The sequence below is a fragment of the Schistocerca gregaria genome, chromosome 3, assembly GCF_023897955.1.
Source record: "Schistocerca gregaria isolate iqSchGreg1 chromosome 3, iqSchGreg1.2, whole genome shotgun sequence".
NCBI classification, from domain to species: domain Eukaryota; kingdom Metazoa; phylum Arthropoda; class Insecta; order Orthoptera; family Acrididae; genus Schistocerca; species Schistocerca gregaria.
The window spans coordinates 719953692-719971008 of record NC_064922.1 but is presented as its reverse complement, the minus strand read 5'-3'; the positions used below and the strand labels follow the sequence as shown (position 1 = coordinate 719971008).

The 17317-nt window shown below is 44.2% G+C and overlaps 1 protein-coding gene across 1 annotated transcript in view; it reads right to left on the bottom strand.

Moving 5' to 3' along the window:
• Positions 1–2322: 2322 nt before the first annotated feature.
• Positions 2323–17317, bottom strand: part of LOC126355571 (beta-alanine transporter) — a 1112053-nt gene continuing 1097058 nt past the window's right edge. Inside the window, exon 12 of the mRNA XM_050005933.1 lies at positions 2323–2811. Coding sequence (XP_049861890.1) covers positions 2592–2811 — 220 coding nt within the window. The 3' untranslated portion in view covers positions 2323–2591. The remainder of the gene's footprint in view (positions 2812–17317) is intronic.

The window sequence follows — 17317 nt, the reverse complement described above, 5'->3', positions numbered from 1 at the left end:
ACAAATTACCTTTCTGCTTTCCCTTCTTATCTTAGAACTAGGTTTCCATCTGAGCTCTTGATAATTGTACAAGTGGTTCCCTTTGCTCCAAGGTCTCTTTAATTTTCCTGTAGGCAGTATCTATTTTACCCGTAGTGAGAAAAGCGTCTACATCCTTACATTTGTCCTCTAGCCTAACTGCTTAGCCATATTGCACTTCCTGTCGATCTCATTTTTGGGATGTTTGTATTCCTTTTTGCCTGCTTCATTTACTGCATTCTTATATTTTCTCCTTTAATGAATTAAATTCAGCATTTCTTCTGTTTCCCAAGGATTTCTACTAGCCATCGTCTTTTTACCTACTTGATCCTCTGCTGCCTTCACTACGTCATCCCTCAAAGCAACTTGTTCGTCTGCTACTGCATTTTCTTCCCACATTCCTGTCAATTTTTCCCTTATGCTTTACCTAACACACTGTACAACCTCTGGTTTACTCAATTTATCCGGGTCCCATCTCCTTAAATTATAACCTTTTTGGAGTTTCTACTGTTTTAATCCACAGTTCATAACCAATAGATTGTGGTCAAAGTCCACATCTGCCCCTGGAAATGTCTTACAATTTAAAACCTGGTTCCTAAACCTCTGTCTTACCATTATATAATCTATCTGATACCTTCTAGTACCTCAAGGCTTCTTCCATGTATACAACCTTCTTTTATGATTCTTGAACCAAGTGTTAGCTATGATTATGTTATACTTTGTGCAAAATTCTACCAGGTGGCTTCCTATTTCATTTCTTACCCCCAATCCATATTCACCTACTATGTTTTCTTCTCTCACTTTTCCTAATATCGAATTTTAGTCATCCATAACTATTAAATTTTCGTCTCCCTTCACTATTTGATTATTTTCATTTATCTCAACATACATCTCTTCAATTTCTTCGTCATCTGCAGAGCTAGTTGGCATATAATCTTGTACTACTGTAGTAGGCGTGGACTTCGTGTCTATCATGGAAACAACAATGCGTTCACTAAGCTGTTTGTAGTAGCTTATCCGCACTCGTATTTTTTATTCATTATTAAACCTACTTCTGCATTACCGCTATTTGACTTTGTATTTATAACCCTGTATTCAACTGACCAAAAGTCTTGTTCCTCCTTCTACCGAACTTCACTAATTCCCTCTATAACTAACTTTAACCTATCCATTCCCCTTTTTAAATTTTCTAACTTACCTTCCCGGTTAAAGGATTTGACATGCGACCCTCCGATCCGTAGAACGCCAGTTTTTTTTCTCCTGATAACGACGTCCTCTTGAGTAGTCCGCGACCGGAGATCCGAATGGGGGACTATTTTACCTCCGGAATATTTTACCCAAGAGGACGCCATCATCATTTAACTATACAGTAAAGCTGCATACCCTCGCAAAAAATTACGGCCGTAGTTTCCCCTTGCTTTCAGCCGTTCGTAGAACCAGCACAGCAAGGCCTTTTTGGTTAGTGTTAGAAGGCCAGATCAGTCAATCGTCCAGACTGTTGCCCCTGCAGCTACTGAAAAGGCTGATACCCCATTTCAGGAACCACACGTTTGTCTTGCCTCTCAACAGATGCCCCTACGTTGTGGTTGCACCTACGGTACTGCTATCTGTACTGCTGAGGCACGCAAGCCTCCCCACCAACGGCAGGGTCCATGGTTCATGGGGTGGAAATGTACAAGATCAGCATTTATCCTTGAGGACCATGTCACCCCTACGTGCAGTTTTGTTTTTCCTCAGCAGGATGACATCTACCAGCAACGCAACGCAATGAGTCATTCAGCTTGAAACGTAGTGTACTTGTGTGGTTCGAAGAGTACCAAGATGTGTTTACTTTAATTCCCTAGCCACCAAACACCCCTGATTCAAACCCCCATCTTGATGGGGGTGCTTCTGAACCGAGAAACCTAACGCATCTGGTCCCAGCACAGGAGTCGGTATGTTTCCACATACCTGTCGGTACCTTACGTAACTTCACTGCCTCTTTCAGCACGTATCGCAGCGATTCGTTCCCCAGAAAATTTTTTGGTACGTTGTCACATTAATGGCAATCGGCAACGTATAGTACGTGTATAGACCCTATTGCTAAGGCTCTTCTCCATTTATCTCTTACAGATAGTAGGATTTCAAGGACTCCTTAAATAGTGGCGCATTACAACTTGTTGCTACATGTTTAGCACCCAAGAGCGGAGCAATGTGAGAATTCGGCAGTTGTTCCTGTTGCTACCATTATTTTTCCCTTTTGTTGGGTGTACAGTACTTCAGTTTGCCGTGTCAGGTCACAGTTGTGGTGAAAAAATGAAACAGTGAATAGTAATTATAACATTTTAATTAACTGAACGAATGACACAGCATTACAGCCGTTAATCTCGTAACAACGTGAGTTACTTCATTAAATTTCTGTCGTATCAAATACACGTGGCAGTAAATACAAATTAATAAATATAACATTCCATAAAATGTGTAAAAACGTCGTAACATTTGCGTTTGTCTAAAGTGTGGCTTGGTCCCTCCGGAGGAGAGGAGCAGACAGGAGAAGGCACTTGTGTCGTCAGCGGGGCGGCGGGCGGCAGGCTTCACACGACGGTGATGCGGACGGCGTGTTCTGTGGCGGAGGCGGGGGCGGCGCCGCCCTCGCATCCGACGGCGACGCAGTGGCGGCCGCCAGGGGAGCCCAGCTGCCGCGGTGAGGCCGGCGGGTCGCCAGCGCCGGCGCCGCCGTCGATCACCGTGACGGAGGCGCGCGGCGCCGCGCCGCTGCCCGCTGGCGGCTTCAGATGGTGCTGCAGCACCAGGCTGTCGACACAGCGGCAAGTTAGGCCACGCAAGTCCCCTAATGTTAAACATATGTCCAATTTGAGGAAGAACTTTCTGAAAAAGTACGTTTTGAGCAGAGCATTATACGACTGTGAAACATTGACTGTGGGAAAACCAGAACAGAAGGGGACAGAAGCATTTAAGATGTGGTGCTACAGAATGTACAAATGTAAAGTATTGCGAATACATAGAAAGAATAATCTTTTATTGTCTGACTATGTGATAGCGGAACGAACACTGGTAGCAGTTACTTCTGTTAAATATCCGGGAGTATGAGTGTGGAACGATCTGAAGTGGAATGATCATATAAAATTAATTGTTGGTAAGGTGGGTACCAGGTTGAGATTCATTGGGAGAGTCCTCAGAAAATGTAGTCTATCGACAAAGGAGGTGGCTTAAAAAACACTCGTTCGACCTATGCTTGAGTATTGCTCATCAGTGTGAGATCCGTACCAGATCTGGTTGACGGAGGAGATAAAGAAGATCCAAAGAAGAGCGGCGCGTTTCGTCACAGGGTTATTTGGCAACCGTGATAGCGTTACGGAGATGTTTAGGAAACTCAAGTGGCAGACTCTGCAAGAGAGGCACTCTGCATCGCGGTGTAGCTTGCTCGCCAGGTTTCGAGAGGGTACGCTTCTGGATGAGGTATCGAATTTACTGCTTCCCCCTATTTATAGCTCCCGACGAGATCACGAATGTAAAATTAGGGAGATTCCAGCGCTCACGGAGGCTTTCAGACATTCGTTCCCCCCGCGAACCATACGCGACTGGAACAGAAAAGGGAGGTAATGACAGTGGCACGTAAAGTGCCCTCCGCCACTCACCGTTGGGTGGCTTGCGGTTGTATAAATGTAGATGTAGATGAATAGTAATGGCACCCGTCCATCCTTGAGGGATGATGGTGTAGCATGCTTGGTTCAGAGTCTGCAGCGTCTGCTGTGGTTAAAAAGTCCCACTCGAGACTGGCAGTCCCTACTGCAGTTTGGACATGTGAAATTTGAGGGACTTCGAACACAAGCCGCTCTGTCTCTTCGCTTTGTCCTCTTACTGATTTGTTCCTGTGTGCATTCGTCCTATGAGAGCTTGACGCCGTGGCGCACAGTTACTCGCCATTTGACACGGTCATCTGCGAGCTTACCCAGCGACTTGGAATGATTCTGGTCTTGGTCAGGTCTCTCTTGCAGACATTCTTGAAACGAAGATGCGGTCGTCCCACTGGCCTCACACCCTCCTGAAGTTCTCCCTACAGCAATTGTTTCAGTATCTGTTCAGGATCCATGCACCTGACATGTCTCAACCATCTTAGACATCGATGACTCAGGAGTGCAAAGATGCTGGTTGTACTTGCTGGTTGTATTCCGGAGACTGCGGAGATGGAAGCTGTTGAGTCGAGATTCATGCCTAGAAAGAGTTGTCCATGTCTCACAGCTATAGAGAAGGGTGCTTATAACACAAGCGTTGTAGACTTTTAATTTAGTTTTTGTGGTAAGGAGTCCGTTGTTCCATACTCTGTCTTCCAATCTCCCCATGACAGATGATACCTTTGCGATTCTGTTAGTAATGTCAGTGTCCATTTACAAGTTGCTACATATTGTGGATCCCAAGTAGGTAAAGTCGTCACCTACCTGGAGAGCCTTGCCATCAATGCTGATGAATGGAAGGTTCGTAGTGCTCTGCGCCATGATCTTAGTCTTTTGAAGGCTGATGAGTAGACCAAATATTTCACAGGAATTTGATAATTTGTTGATTATATGCGTCAGCTCACCTTCTGTATTCGCTACTAGAGCTGCATCGTCCGCATATAACAACTCACGGATAACAACTGTATTTACTTTGGTCTTGGCCTTGAGGTGAGCAATGTTGAAAAGACTTCCATCACACCTCGTATGTAGATACACTCCCTCCTCACAGTCTTCAAAGGCCAATCCGAGCAGAAGGGAAAAGTAATCCCAAATAATGTAGGAGTTAATACACACCCCTTTTCCACACCGCTATTAACAGGGAATGCTTCTGATGTTTTACCGTTGAAGCATATTGCTGCTTGTGTTTTCGCATGGAAAGAGACAATTATCTGTAGTAGCTGAGGTGGGCACTCAATCTTCTACAACACTTTGAAAAGCCCATTTCTGCTCACTAAATCAAACGCTTTAACAAGGTCAATGGAAGCAATATAAGGTGGCCTCTGCTGCTCACGACATTTCTCTTGTAGCTGTCGTAAGGATTAGATCATATCTACGATTGATCGGTGGGGCCTGAAGCCACACTGAGATTCTTGGTGCATTCTGGCAGCTAAGATCTGTAATCGCATTAGGATGACTCTTGCATAAGCTTTCCCGGCTACAATTAGTAATGAAATGCCTCGGTAATTGTTACAGTCACTTCTGTTCCCTTTCTGTTTATACTGAGTAACTATTCTCGAATCCCGCATATTCATCGGGACATAACCTTCTTCCCAACTGGTTATGATAAGTGAATATAAATGTTTGAGAAGAACAGACTTGTTATACTTAATAACCTCTGCAGGGATCCCATCTTCACCTGGGGACTTTCCGTTAGCAAGAAAATCTATTTCTTTACTAAGTTCTTCCATAGTTGGCATTGCATCTAGTTCTTCCATAACTGGCATTTGTTTGATGGCGTCACATGCATCCTTGCTAACTTCATTCTCGGCTGCATACAACTCGAGGTAGTGTTCAACCCAGCGTTCCACTTGTTTGCCTTCATCAGTAATGACTTCACCCGTCTTGAACTTCAGAGGAGCTGCTTTTCTGACAATTGGTCCAATTGCTACAGAAGAACGTTGAAAATTAGGTGGAGTGGTAAGGTCAGCAATGAGGAGATTATCCGCAGAATCACAGAGAGAACGAATATATGTCAAAGACGGACAAGAGGAAGGGAACGTATGGTAGGACACCTGTTAAGACATCAAGGGATTACCTCTACGGTACTTGAGGGAGCTGTAGAGTGTAAAATTTTTGTAGGAAGACAGAGATTGGGATACATCCAGCAAATCATTAACGACTTAGGTTGCAGGTCGTATTCTGAGGCGTAAATGTTGACACAGGAGACGAATTCTTGGCGCGCCACCTCAAACCGGACAGAAAAATACTTTTTTTAAATAAAATGGAAAGAAATATGTCTTGTAAGAAGACTTTGAGGCTCGAACTACGTACATTCCGAGGTGTCACTGAAAAGCGGGTACCACGTGATAGTTTGGACCTGTAAATTATTAGTACCTCTGTTAAACAAGGAAACAGCAAATAGTCGAATGTGTGCTCACAAAGGGAGGATCTTACATGTGGGGCACCGATTTGAATAAAGTTTTCCAAAGAAGTTCTGAAAATAAAGATTCTTCCAATCCATGTGTGGCATACAGCAAACCAGTGCTTAACAGTATTGGTTAAAAACAGTCTTGTAGAACGTTGGGCTATACCGACTGAAACATAGGTAAATTCTGGGTAAAGGGTGCAACTGAGGCTGTTCACTATTAAAATTAGTATTAATATTTATACAGTTGGTGACAGGGCCGCGAAATGTTGAAGATTTATTCAATACTCTCCATAAAAAGAACGTCTAAAATCAACCCTTTTTTATTATTGTGGAAGGGGTTCCAGAGTCAATAATGATCGAGTTCCTAAGGTTCCATGCTTTCGTGCTGCAGGCTGGGTACCGTCATTCTGGACATCTAGGAGAGCATGATCGGTGCTCGAGCGTTCAGTCTGCCTTTGGCAGAAATAAATCGAGCACGCTTTGTATGCGTTTCGAGTGTTGTGCTGCTTGTGAGCATACAGGCGTTTCTTTACTTCCTCAGAGTGGCTTGCCTCACGGTCCGGATTCATCCACCATCATGGCGTTTTCCTATTGCCAAGCCACGATTAAATTAATATTTCTTTTGGCTCTTGAACGACCGAAAACGTATGAAGAAAAACGCTTTATAAAGGACGAAATGCGTCTCCTCCTTCCATATGTTCTCCGAATCCATTTTGTCAGCCTTAGTACCACTGCATATAAAACTAGCGAATAAAGAGATCTGCGCCGACGTTGTGTGGTACCATGATGGCCATCTCAAGTTCCGATACTCAGATGGCCGTGTAGAAACCGTCTTGGGCTATCACGCTGGTTCGCCTCCGAACGCTGGGAATTTTCGACAGTGTCATCAGTAATGTTGATGAAAATTGGAGCAGATGTTATATCTACTGTATCCTCCTTTGGGTCCATCAGAGAGAAACTGAACTAAGAAACCATGTGCCTTCTTACTGCGTTATTGCTGGCTGCAGATCTGTCATCACGTACGACGGGAGCCAATCACTTTTCAGGTTGTGACCAGGCATGCCATGTCCTCTCTGAGTATATCCAACGTACACTGGTTCGGGCGCCAATCACAGACGTCGCTATCCTGATGGCGCCCACTGTGTTAACTCACGCTTTCGCCGCTGGGCTGCCTGCTGCTCCCACTGTGAATCGGTCAGTGGCGGCATCCGCTCCTCTAGACGACGCTTTGCCTGTCTCTCCTACGCTGCCGCTAGAGGCAGTACGAACGGACGATGGCCCTGGTTGTTGATTATAGAGCTGTACCGACATCCGCTTTTGTGCCATCTGGCCACATGTCAATCGACAACCATCTGTCATCCAACAAGGAGCAAAGTGTTGGGTAGCAACGATCACCGAGGCAACGGGACAGAGCAGTACACCCTCTCATGATTGTCTTCATCGCCTGAGTGCACAGAATGATAACTATCATACCGATGATTCGCTGTGATTTGGCACCCTGGCACAGGACGACGTGACGTCTCTCCCCAGTGACATCTCGGGTCAGTATCCACCTGTGGACCCTGACCTTGCTCTGCTTGTGTCTCATGCGGTTGCCCCCATTTCTGCTTTTTACGCTACTTGTTGGCGCACCTTTGATAGTGTTCCACTATACAGACAAGGTGAGACGTCTGTCTGCTGGGCGGACGACTTCGACGTAAAGGATGGACTTTCTGGAGATGTACAGAGCGATGAGCTCCACTGGTGGTGTCGGCTCCCTTCCTGTCACAGTGATATGCCCTTCTACAGGTTCCTATCGACGGTTTCCTTGTGCATCATCTGTTTTTTCATCACCTACCCCCTTGATAATGGCATGTTTCAAACTTATAGCCTAGCAACAGGCAGTGTCAATACCATTATCATGTTCTCTGAACTGGCAGTACTCCATGAAATGCTGTATGCTGTGGACGTTGACGTTGCCCTTCTTCAAGAGCTACAGGTTTCAACGCTTTTGGCTGCCCATGGCTTTACAGCACACATCTCCCGTACATGTAGCAGGGTGGGGATTTTCTGACGTGATTTGATCCTCGCTAATGGAGTTGCTAATCCCCGCATGACCGAGGCATGGCTGTTACATTTGGTGGCATCAGGATCATCAACGTCTTTGCGCAATCACTGTCGCAATCGTTCCACCTTTTTCTTCGAGGAGGTCACACCTCTCTTCCTGGGTCGGCAGGATACCGCAATCATGATCATGGAAGGCTTCTTCAACTCCACTCAGGCGCCCAAAGTGCTAAGTCACTCTCCACGTGCGGTGGTAGCGGCAGTTGTCCAGCACTTCAACGATGGGGACTTTTGGGAGCACGTTTATGGCGTTCGTCTGGGTTTTACGCATTTCATTAGCCGTTTTTCCAGTCCCCCAGATCATGTTTATATCCCCTGCGTTATGTCTGTAGAGCACAGGCTGCTGAATCTGGTCCGTCGCCTTCTCTAATCACGATGCATATATCTGTGCCATCAATATCTACCGCTAAAGACTGTGGAGCAACTGGGTATCATGGAAACTGAACGCTATAAATCGTACTTCGCCTCACTGCTGGTAGCACATCGAGACTACATCGACAGCTTGTCATCGACGTCTTGATGTATATCAGTCCTCCCTGTCATAGTGGGTCCTCTGAGCAAAGCCTTCTCTCAGGAATGCTTTGACTGGTCACGGAACATAGGGTACAGCGTGGCAGTGACGAGCACAGGATTTCTACTTCATCGTTGTCTGAAAATGTACTAAGATGCCGTATTCGTCGGAGTGTCAGACGGCAGTGAATAGTGCCAAGTCACTGCTCACTACCTACTCTTGACGTCACCTTGAAGGAGTTATGGATGGTGACGGCGCGCAAAGGCGACAGGTTAGCCCAGAAGCGTCCGTCAGTGTACCATGTGATACTGGAACTGCGCTATAATGGGAGGACATTTATTAATTTCTTACGATTGATGATGATTGGTGCTTAGGTACCCAAAGCGATTTGAGGTCTGTCGCTCATGCATATTATGTTATTTTGTACGCTGCGCAACGTCACCACCATTCCGACGCTACAGCGATCTTTCGACTCTCTTTCGGCTCGGTTTATGGGGATAGATTTGCTTGCCGACGTCACGGAGGAAGAAGACCATGATACGATGGAAGTGGGTTCTACAAACAAGTCACTTGGGTCTGATGACCTCCCACTAGAGTTTGATCAGACAACTCGTCCCACATTGGCGCCAGCGCGAACGGCAATTTGTCGAAACATTACTTCGCCTATCGTGCAGATCCCAGAACGGTTCCTCGAACGTCTCTTCATTCCCACCCACAAATCTGCTGATACATCATGCATATGCGACTATCGCCCCTTCTCGTTGCCATACAGCGACACAAACATCAATACCTGGCTGTTAGCTGCACGGCTTAAACGGACCGCCCGCTACGTGGTTTCCTCATCAAACCTCTTTGGGAGGTGCCGATAATATCCTCACTGTCCATTTTCACTATCGGGACAATACCTCACGCTCATCGTGTGCCTGCACTTTGGTCACTCTTGACTTCAGCCAGGCGTTCGATCGCGTCGATCAGGATCACCTAGAACTCGCGTTCCACAATATGAGATACCCTGACCTATCGTCGACGTCGTAATGCCTCTCCTCTGCGTAGTAACCTCCCGCGTACTCTACAGTGGCCGCCTCACTCCTTCTTTCTTGTAACAGCAATCACTGAGTCAAGGATGCATGCACTGTCGTATGCTGTCGCCAAGGAATCGTTGCTCTGTGACCTCCGTCAACGTTTGCTGGACTGACCGTGCCATGTATTAAGCTCAACTACTTATGCAGACGATCCCGTTCTCGTTTGGAGTAGCGGCACTAAGGTCGGGGAGTAATTGGCACGGGTTTCCACCTACTGCGAAGCTCCTGCTGGCTGCCTTAACGTCCGCATATCGACTGCTATGGCAATAAGTGTTGACAATGTTCCTCCATTGTGTGCAGCTGCTACCATCCGACACTTAGCACTCGATTTCACACGTGATGTCCGGCGCACGACTGCCCCCAACACCCAGGTCTCTAGGTCATCGCTTACCAGCACTCGATCTTCTGCAACGAACAACGTATGTTAATATATTTTTGGTGTCAAAGACACTCTCTATTCTGCCATCCATGCCCCACCGTGTGTTGTCAATATGGAGGTTCATATTTTTGCCATGGCCTACTGTTAAGGTACCGTTCGAGAACCTCTCTTTCCGCTTTTCAGGGGCCATTTAAGCCTGTGTCATGTATCTGACTGAGCGATAGCGCTTTTCGTCAGCTCTCGAATGGTGCTGTCACGCCGTTGAGCATTTGGCTGAAGGCCCTTGCACCAAGCTCTCTCTCAGTCCCTATCCAGCTTTAGGACGTTCGCCACCGTTATTTTACCGCTACGTGTGCATATTTTCGTCGAAATAAGCTATGTCCGTAAAGGGATGTTGCCAATGTGATCCGGTCCCATGAATTCGACCTATGGCTTTCTTCAGCAGAGCGGGTCACCAAAGGTGGTTCAGGAGAAACATCTCCACGTCGTCTAGGGTGTCTTCTGGCGATCGGTGTGCGTTCCATATCTGGCCACTGACGTCCAACCTGAGTGGAACTTAGCGGTCAATAAGAAGCAAGTACGCCGGTCACGCATTCAAGAGATTCGTCTTGCTAACACCCAGTTGTTTGTCGCCCGTGATGTTCTGGACACGGACAAGCATCGCCTGGTATGTTTAAGTAACCTGTTATTGCTGGTGTTTGGGTGGTCATTTAGCTTCAGCAACCAGAGAAAGAAAGATCTCTTAGATGCCACAAATGAATACCCGTAACTCCTCAATATATCCACCTTAGATCATCTACCACTGTACCATAGTGGTGCAATAATTTGCACTCTCAGTAGTTAGAACATGTTACATCCTCACACCCACACCCACACAAACACACACACAATACGAAATGGCGAGATGGCAGTGGTTCTTCACAACAAAGAAACATGAATATATTTATAGCAGTGACAGGGGTGTGTGCTAAAATCTAACACACACATGTGGACGAACAGGGAGAATGACGTAAGAAACCAATACCAGTGAGTAACGATAAGAATTAACACTGTTCAGAGAAATAAGTAAAACTTGCGAACTGATCATACACCCATCAAACAATACTGTCAGAGAAAAAGTATATATTGTTAGAGTGGCGAATGAAGATGCTTTGAAATGAAGTGAATTGCATTTGATCTTAGTAAAACTTTGAGTACAGTTGCAGTAAATGGTATTTAACCTATACAACCTGTAGATCTACAACAGCCGAAAACTGAGGTAGTAAAACAATGTCAAAACGAAAACTTTTATATTATGGAAACACGAGTATTCAGGATCACTAGATATGTGAGAGCAAATACATAGCGCCGAACATAATTAAAAAGCAACAATCCACTCTACACGTAATTTTGAATCTTACGATTCCTCATTGGTGCTACGAAACAGCTGATTCTACCATGTGAAAAACGTCCCGCCTCAGTTAAAAAGGGGTAAATAAAAAGAAAAGGAAGTCGACATTTGCTGCTGTAAATTGTAGAACTATGCTATTCCAAAATCTACCTTTCACACAACACTATTATTTTGTGAAGCATACATTAACGTCGGTAAGTCAGCGTAGCCTATTCAAATAAAGAGGAAAATAGAAAGAGGAAAGTTAAACAATAATGGTTAATCACCATCAACATCGATATAAGATGTCGTCCTTTATTTCCGACGTAAGTAAAACTAAACCCCTACTGTCTGTAACTTGCTTGCACTTTCCTTTCTTTATTTATGTAAAAACATGTACATATGTACCTCGAAAGATGTTATAGAAATCATCAGGAGGGATACGGGGTTTACTGACCACAAGCGTGTTCTATCGAGACTGAAGATTGTAAAATCCAAACATGCTTGAAATAAACGCAAAATGCGTTTATTCAAAACTGCATACCAAAACTCGCTTGATGTATTCCTAAGAGACAATTCCTTCCATTCTACGATGTGGTTTGAATTCAAAGCATGTATATCGAGAGCAGCCTCTAATAAATTAACAAAAGGTGATATTGATTCCCTAGGGCACGCCAAACAACTCAGGACACTTTTGCAGAATCAACGAAAAAACCATGCCAAATTTTACAGAACGAAAAATCCCCAACACTGCTCAGGTTTTACAGAAGTCCGAAATTCAGTGTGAACTTCAATGCAAAATACCTTTAATAGTTTCCACCACGAAACTAGGCCTCGAAAACTGTCTGAAAATCCAAAGAAATTTTCGTCGTATGTTAAGTTCACCCGCGGCAAGACACAATTAATACTTTATTGCGCGATAACAATGGTGATGTTATTGTTGACAGCGCCACTAAAGCAGAGATGCCAAACACGGTTTACCTTCACAAAATAAGATGAAGTAAGTAATCCAGGATTCCTATAAAGGAAAGCTGCCAATATCAGTAATTTAAAAATAGGTTTCCTAAGTATAACGAAGCACCTTATATAAATGAAGGCAAGGCTCCGGTTTAGACTGTATACCAGTCATTTTCGTTTTAGCCTGTGCAGATACGATAGCTTCACACTTAACAATTTTATGCGACAGCTACCTTGTAGAAAGATCGGCACTTAAAGAAAGTAGAAAAATTTACACCAATACCCAAGAAGGAAGTAGGACTAATGCCGTGAATTACAGCCTCATATCACTAACGTCGATTTGCGGTAGGATTTTGGGACATATACTGTGATCAAACGTTATGAATTACGTCGAAGACATCGCTGTCTTTACAAACAACACGGGTTCAGAAAACATCGTTCTTCTGAAACACAGCAAGTTCTTTACTATCAAAAAGTATTGAGTGCTATAAACAGGAGTAGTCAGATGGATTAAACATTTTTAGATATCCAGAAGCCTTTTGACACCACAGGAGTCTTTTAATAAAATTTCGTTTCAATTGTGTGACTGGATTTATCACTACTGACAGAAAGTTCACCTCTTGTATTAACTTAGTGAAAGTCATCCAGTAAAACAGAAGTAATATTTGACATCCCCCATAAAGGTGTTATAGGCCCTCTGCTGTTCCTAACCTACGTAAACGATTTAGGATACAATCTTAGCAGTCCTCTTATATATTCTTACAGATGATGCTGTCATTTACCGTCTTGTTGAATCATTAGATGGTCAAAACGAATTACAGAATGATTTGGACAAGATACCTGTATGATCCAAAAAGTGGCACTGGGCTCTAAATCATAATAAGTGTGAAGTAATCCAAATGAACACTAAAAGGATTCACCAAATTTCAGTTACACGATAACTCACGCAGATTTGAAGGCTGTAAACTCAACTTAATATTTTGTCATTACTATTTCGAATAACTTAAATTGGAATGGTCACATAGACGGTTCTGTGGGGAAAGCAAACCAAATACAAATTTACTCTCAGAACGCTCAGAAAATGCAAAAGATGTACTAAAGAGACTGTTTAAACTGCACTTGTCCGCCCACTTCTGGAGTATTTTTGTTCGAGGTGGGATCCGCATAAGATAGGAATGAAGGTGGACATCGAGAAAGTTAAAGAAGGATGTCTTGTTTTGTATTATCGCCAAGTAGAAGAGAGCGTGCCACGAATATAATTCACGATTTGGGATGGCAATAACTGAAACAAAGGCGATTTCCGTTGCAGGATATGTTATCCTGATATCATCAACTTCCTCCTCAGCGTGTGAAAATATTTTGTTGGCGCCCACCTGCAGAGGTAGAAATGATCATGAAAGCAAAATAAGACAAATCAGAGCTCTCACGGAGAGATTTAAGTGTTAGTTTTTACTAGCGGTTTTCGAGAACGGAACGATAGAGAAACGGTCTGAAGGTTGGTCGATGCACCTTCTGCCCGGCACTTACAATTAATTGCTAGATGAGGATTAATAGTGTAGATGTAGACATATATGTTATTCAGTGCAAGATGGAGGATACCTATTACCTCTACGAGCCATGCCCGTCCTGTTCCACTCGAGGTACCACTGTGTATATGTTTCCGTAAGAGCCCTAATTCTATTCTTATCTCTTGTCTTCGCGAGTGTTAAGTGAAACGTACTTTGTTGGCAGTGGAATCGTTCTCAGTCATCCGCCAATTCCGATTCTCTAACTACTCGCACTAGTTTTACGCTATAAGAACGTCATCTTCCCTCCAGGGATTCCCACTTCAGTTCAGCTGAAGACGCAATCAGGACTTGGATTTGCTGAGATCATCCATACAAACATTTACACCCGTCTGTAGCAGTTGTAAATACCGTTTGAAATACTGGGTGCTATTCTCTTTTGTTGCAAAACAGTAAGCTGATGGGTTTGAGTGGGTTTATCATTATACTCGTATGTGCGCAACTGTGGTAATATTCATTGGTGGTCGTTGACGTGTGTCCAGTTGGATATAGTATACCTATGTACACTACTGGCCATTAAAATTGATACACCAAGAAGATGACGTGCTACAGAGGAGAATTTTAACCGAGAGGAAGAAGATACTGCGATATGGACATGGCTAGCTTTTCAGAGCATTCACACAAGGGTGGCGCCGTTGGTGACACCTACAACGTGCTAGCATGAGGAAAGCTTCCAACCGATTTCTCATACACGAACAGCAGTTGACCTGTGTTGTCTGGGGAACGTTGTTGTGATGCCCCGTGTAAGGAGGAGAAATGCGTACCATCACGTTTGCGACTTGGATAAAGGTCGGATTGTAGACTATCGCGATTGAGTCGGTCGAGATCCAGTGACTGTTAATAGAATATGGAATGGGTGGGTTCGGGAGGGTAATGCGGAACGCCGTGCTACATCCCAACGGCCTCGTATCACTAGCAGTCTAGATGACAGGCATCTTATCAGCACGGCTGTAACGGATCGTGCAGCCACGTCTCGATCCCTGAGTCAGAAGATGGGGACGTTTGCAAAACAACAACCAACTGCGCTAACAGTTCAACGACGTTTGCAGCAGCATGGACTATCAGCTCGGAGAACATGGCTGCGGTTACGCTTGACGCTGAATCACAGACAGGGGTGCCTGCGATGGTGTCTCAACGACGAACTTGGCAGCACGAATGGCAAAACATCATTTTTTCCGATGAATCCAGGTTCTGTTTACAGCTTCATGAAGGTCGAATCGGTGTTTGGCGGCACCGCGGTGAACGCAAATTAGCAGTGTGTATTCGTCATCGCCATATTATCGTGTCACCAGGCATGATGGTATGGGTTCCCAATGGTTATACGTATCGGTCACCTGTTGTTCGCATTGACGGCACTTTGAACAGTGGACATTACATTTAAGATGTGTTACGACCCGTGGCTCTACCCTTCATTCGATCCCTGCGAAACCCTACATTTTAGCACGATAATGCATGACCACATGTTGCAAGTCCTGTACGGGCCTTTCTGGATACAGAAAATGTTCGACTGCTGCCCTGGCCAGCACATCCTCCAGATCTCTCACCAATTGAAAACGTCTGGACAATGGTGGTCGGGCAAGTGGCTCGTCACAGTACGGCAGTCACTACTCTTGATGAATTATGGTATCGTGTTGAACCTGCATGGGCAGCTGTAACTGTACATGCCTTCCAAGCTTTGTTTGACTGTATGCCCAGGCGTATCAAGTCCGTTATTACGGCCAGAGGTGGATATTGTGGGTACTGATTTCTCAGGATCTATGCACCCAAATTGCGTGAAAATGTAATCACATGTCAGTTGTATTACAATAATTTTGTCCAATGAATACCCGTTTATCATTTGCATTTCTTCTTGGTGTAGCAATTTTAATGGCTAATGGTGTATTTCATCCAGATACTCGTGTCACATTACACAATATTCACAGATACACTACGTAAATCCCATACGACATGGCTATAGAGTGACTCAATGTGTTTCCAAAATATGCTTGTGAAACTCATCCATATAACAGACCGAAAATACGTAAGATGTTTTGACAGAATATTAAGTTAAGCACGAAGCCGTGTAGAATGTAAGACTCCGTTATGTGGGTTGTGAAATAGAGATGTACAAAAACCAGAAAGAAAAGAGAATCGAAGCATTTGAGATGTGAATTCACAGAAAGATGTAGAAAACGGGATGGATTGTTAAGAAAGGAATGAGGAGGTTTTCCACAGAACCGTCGAGAAAAGTAATGTACAGAAAACACTAACAAGAAGAAGCAACAGGATGGTAGGACATCTGTTAAGACAGCAAGAAATATTTTTCGTGGTACTAGAGAGTAACAACTGTAGGAGGTGACAGAGATTTGGATACCATCCAGCAAATAATTGAGGATGTAGGTTGCAAGAGCCACACTGATAGGAAGAAGTAGGTTCAAGAGATGAATTCGTGGCGGGCAACATCTAACCAGTCAGAAGTCTAATGACAGAAAAAAATAATGCGGGCAGCCACAGTAGTTAAACGTCATGCTGCGGTTTTACGGTTGCTCAATAGCGTCTCCCAACTTATGCCGTGTTTCTATGTTAGTAAACACCTGACCGCCCTCCGTGTTATGCCCTTGCTGTCACCAGAGGTGCTCCACGGCACTATTTTCCCCGACATCCTATTTTATTTATTTTGTGGACTTCCCGTCTTCAGTGGTCTGATCTTTGAATACGACCGCCGGGTCGTCTTCGCGCGCCAATGCGACACTGTTTTCAGTTGTGGATGCTGTTTTAACGCAGCGAACATAGTGTTTACAATAAATAAAACACCGATTACAGATGTCTTTCTGTTCATTTTATTTCCATTCGTTATTTCATCTACAATATGACATTACTAATATGTACTGACTGATGGACGAGACAGAGGTTTTCAGCCGCAAAGTTCAGACAAATGGGGCTTTGCGTTGTTACTGCATCAGAGAATGATACTAGCCCACAGTATCCGATAGACGCTCAAAGATGGAGTAACGTTTAAATTACATTGCTTAGTGAGAACTTCTGTCGGATGAGGTGCATATAATTATGTTTTCCGTGACGCATATAGCATTGTAAGCTCGTAATTAAAAGTCGTAGTGTGACCCAAAGGTTTAATGCAAGAGAATTAAGGATTTTTGCTGTACTACTTTTAATGAAGCTGAAGTTCATGATTAAAGGTAACTTACTAAATTATGTAGGATATTCTGTTTTTAGAATGCGATAATTTAATATTAATATACTCGATACTAA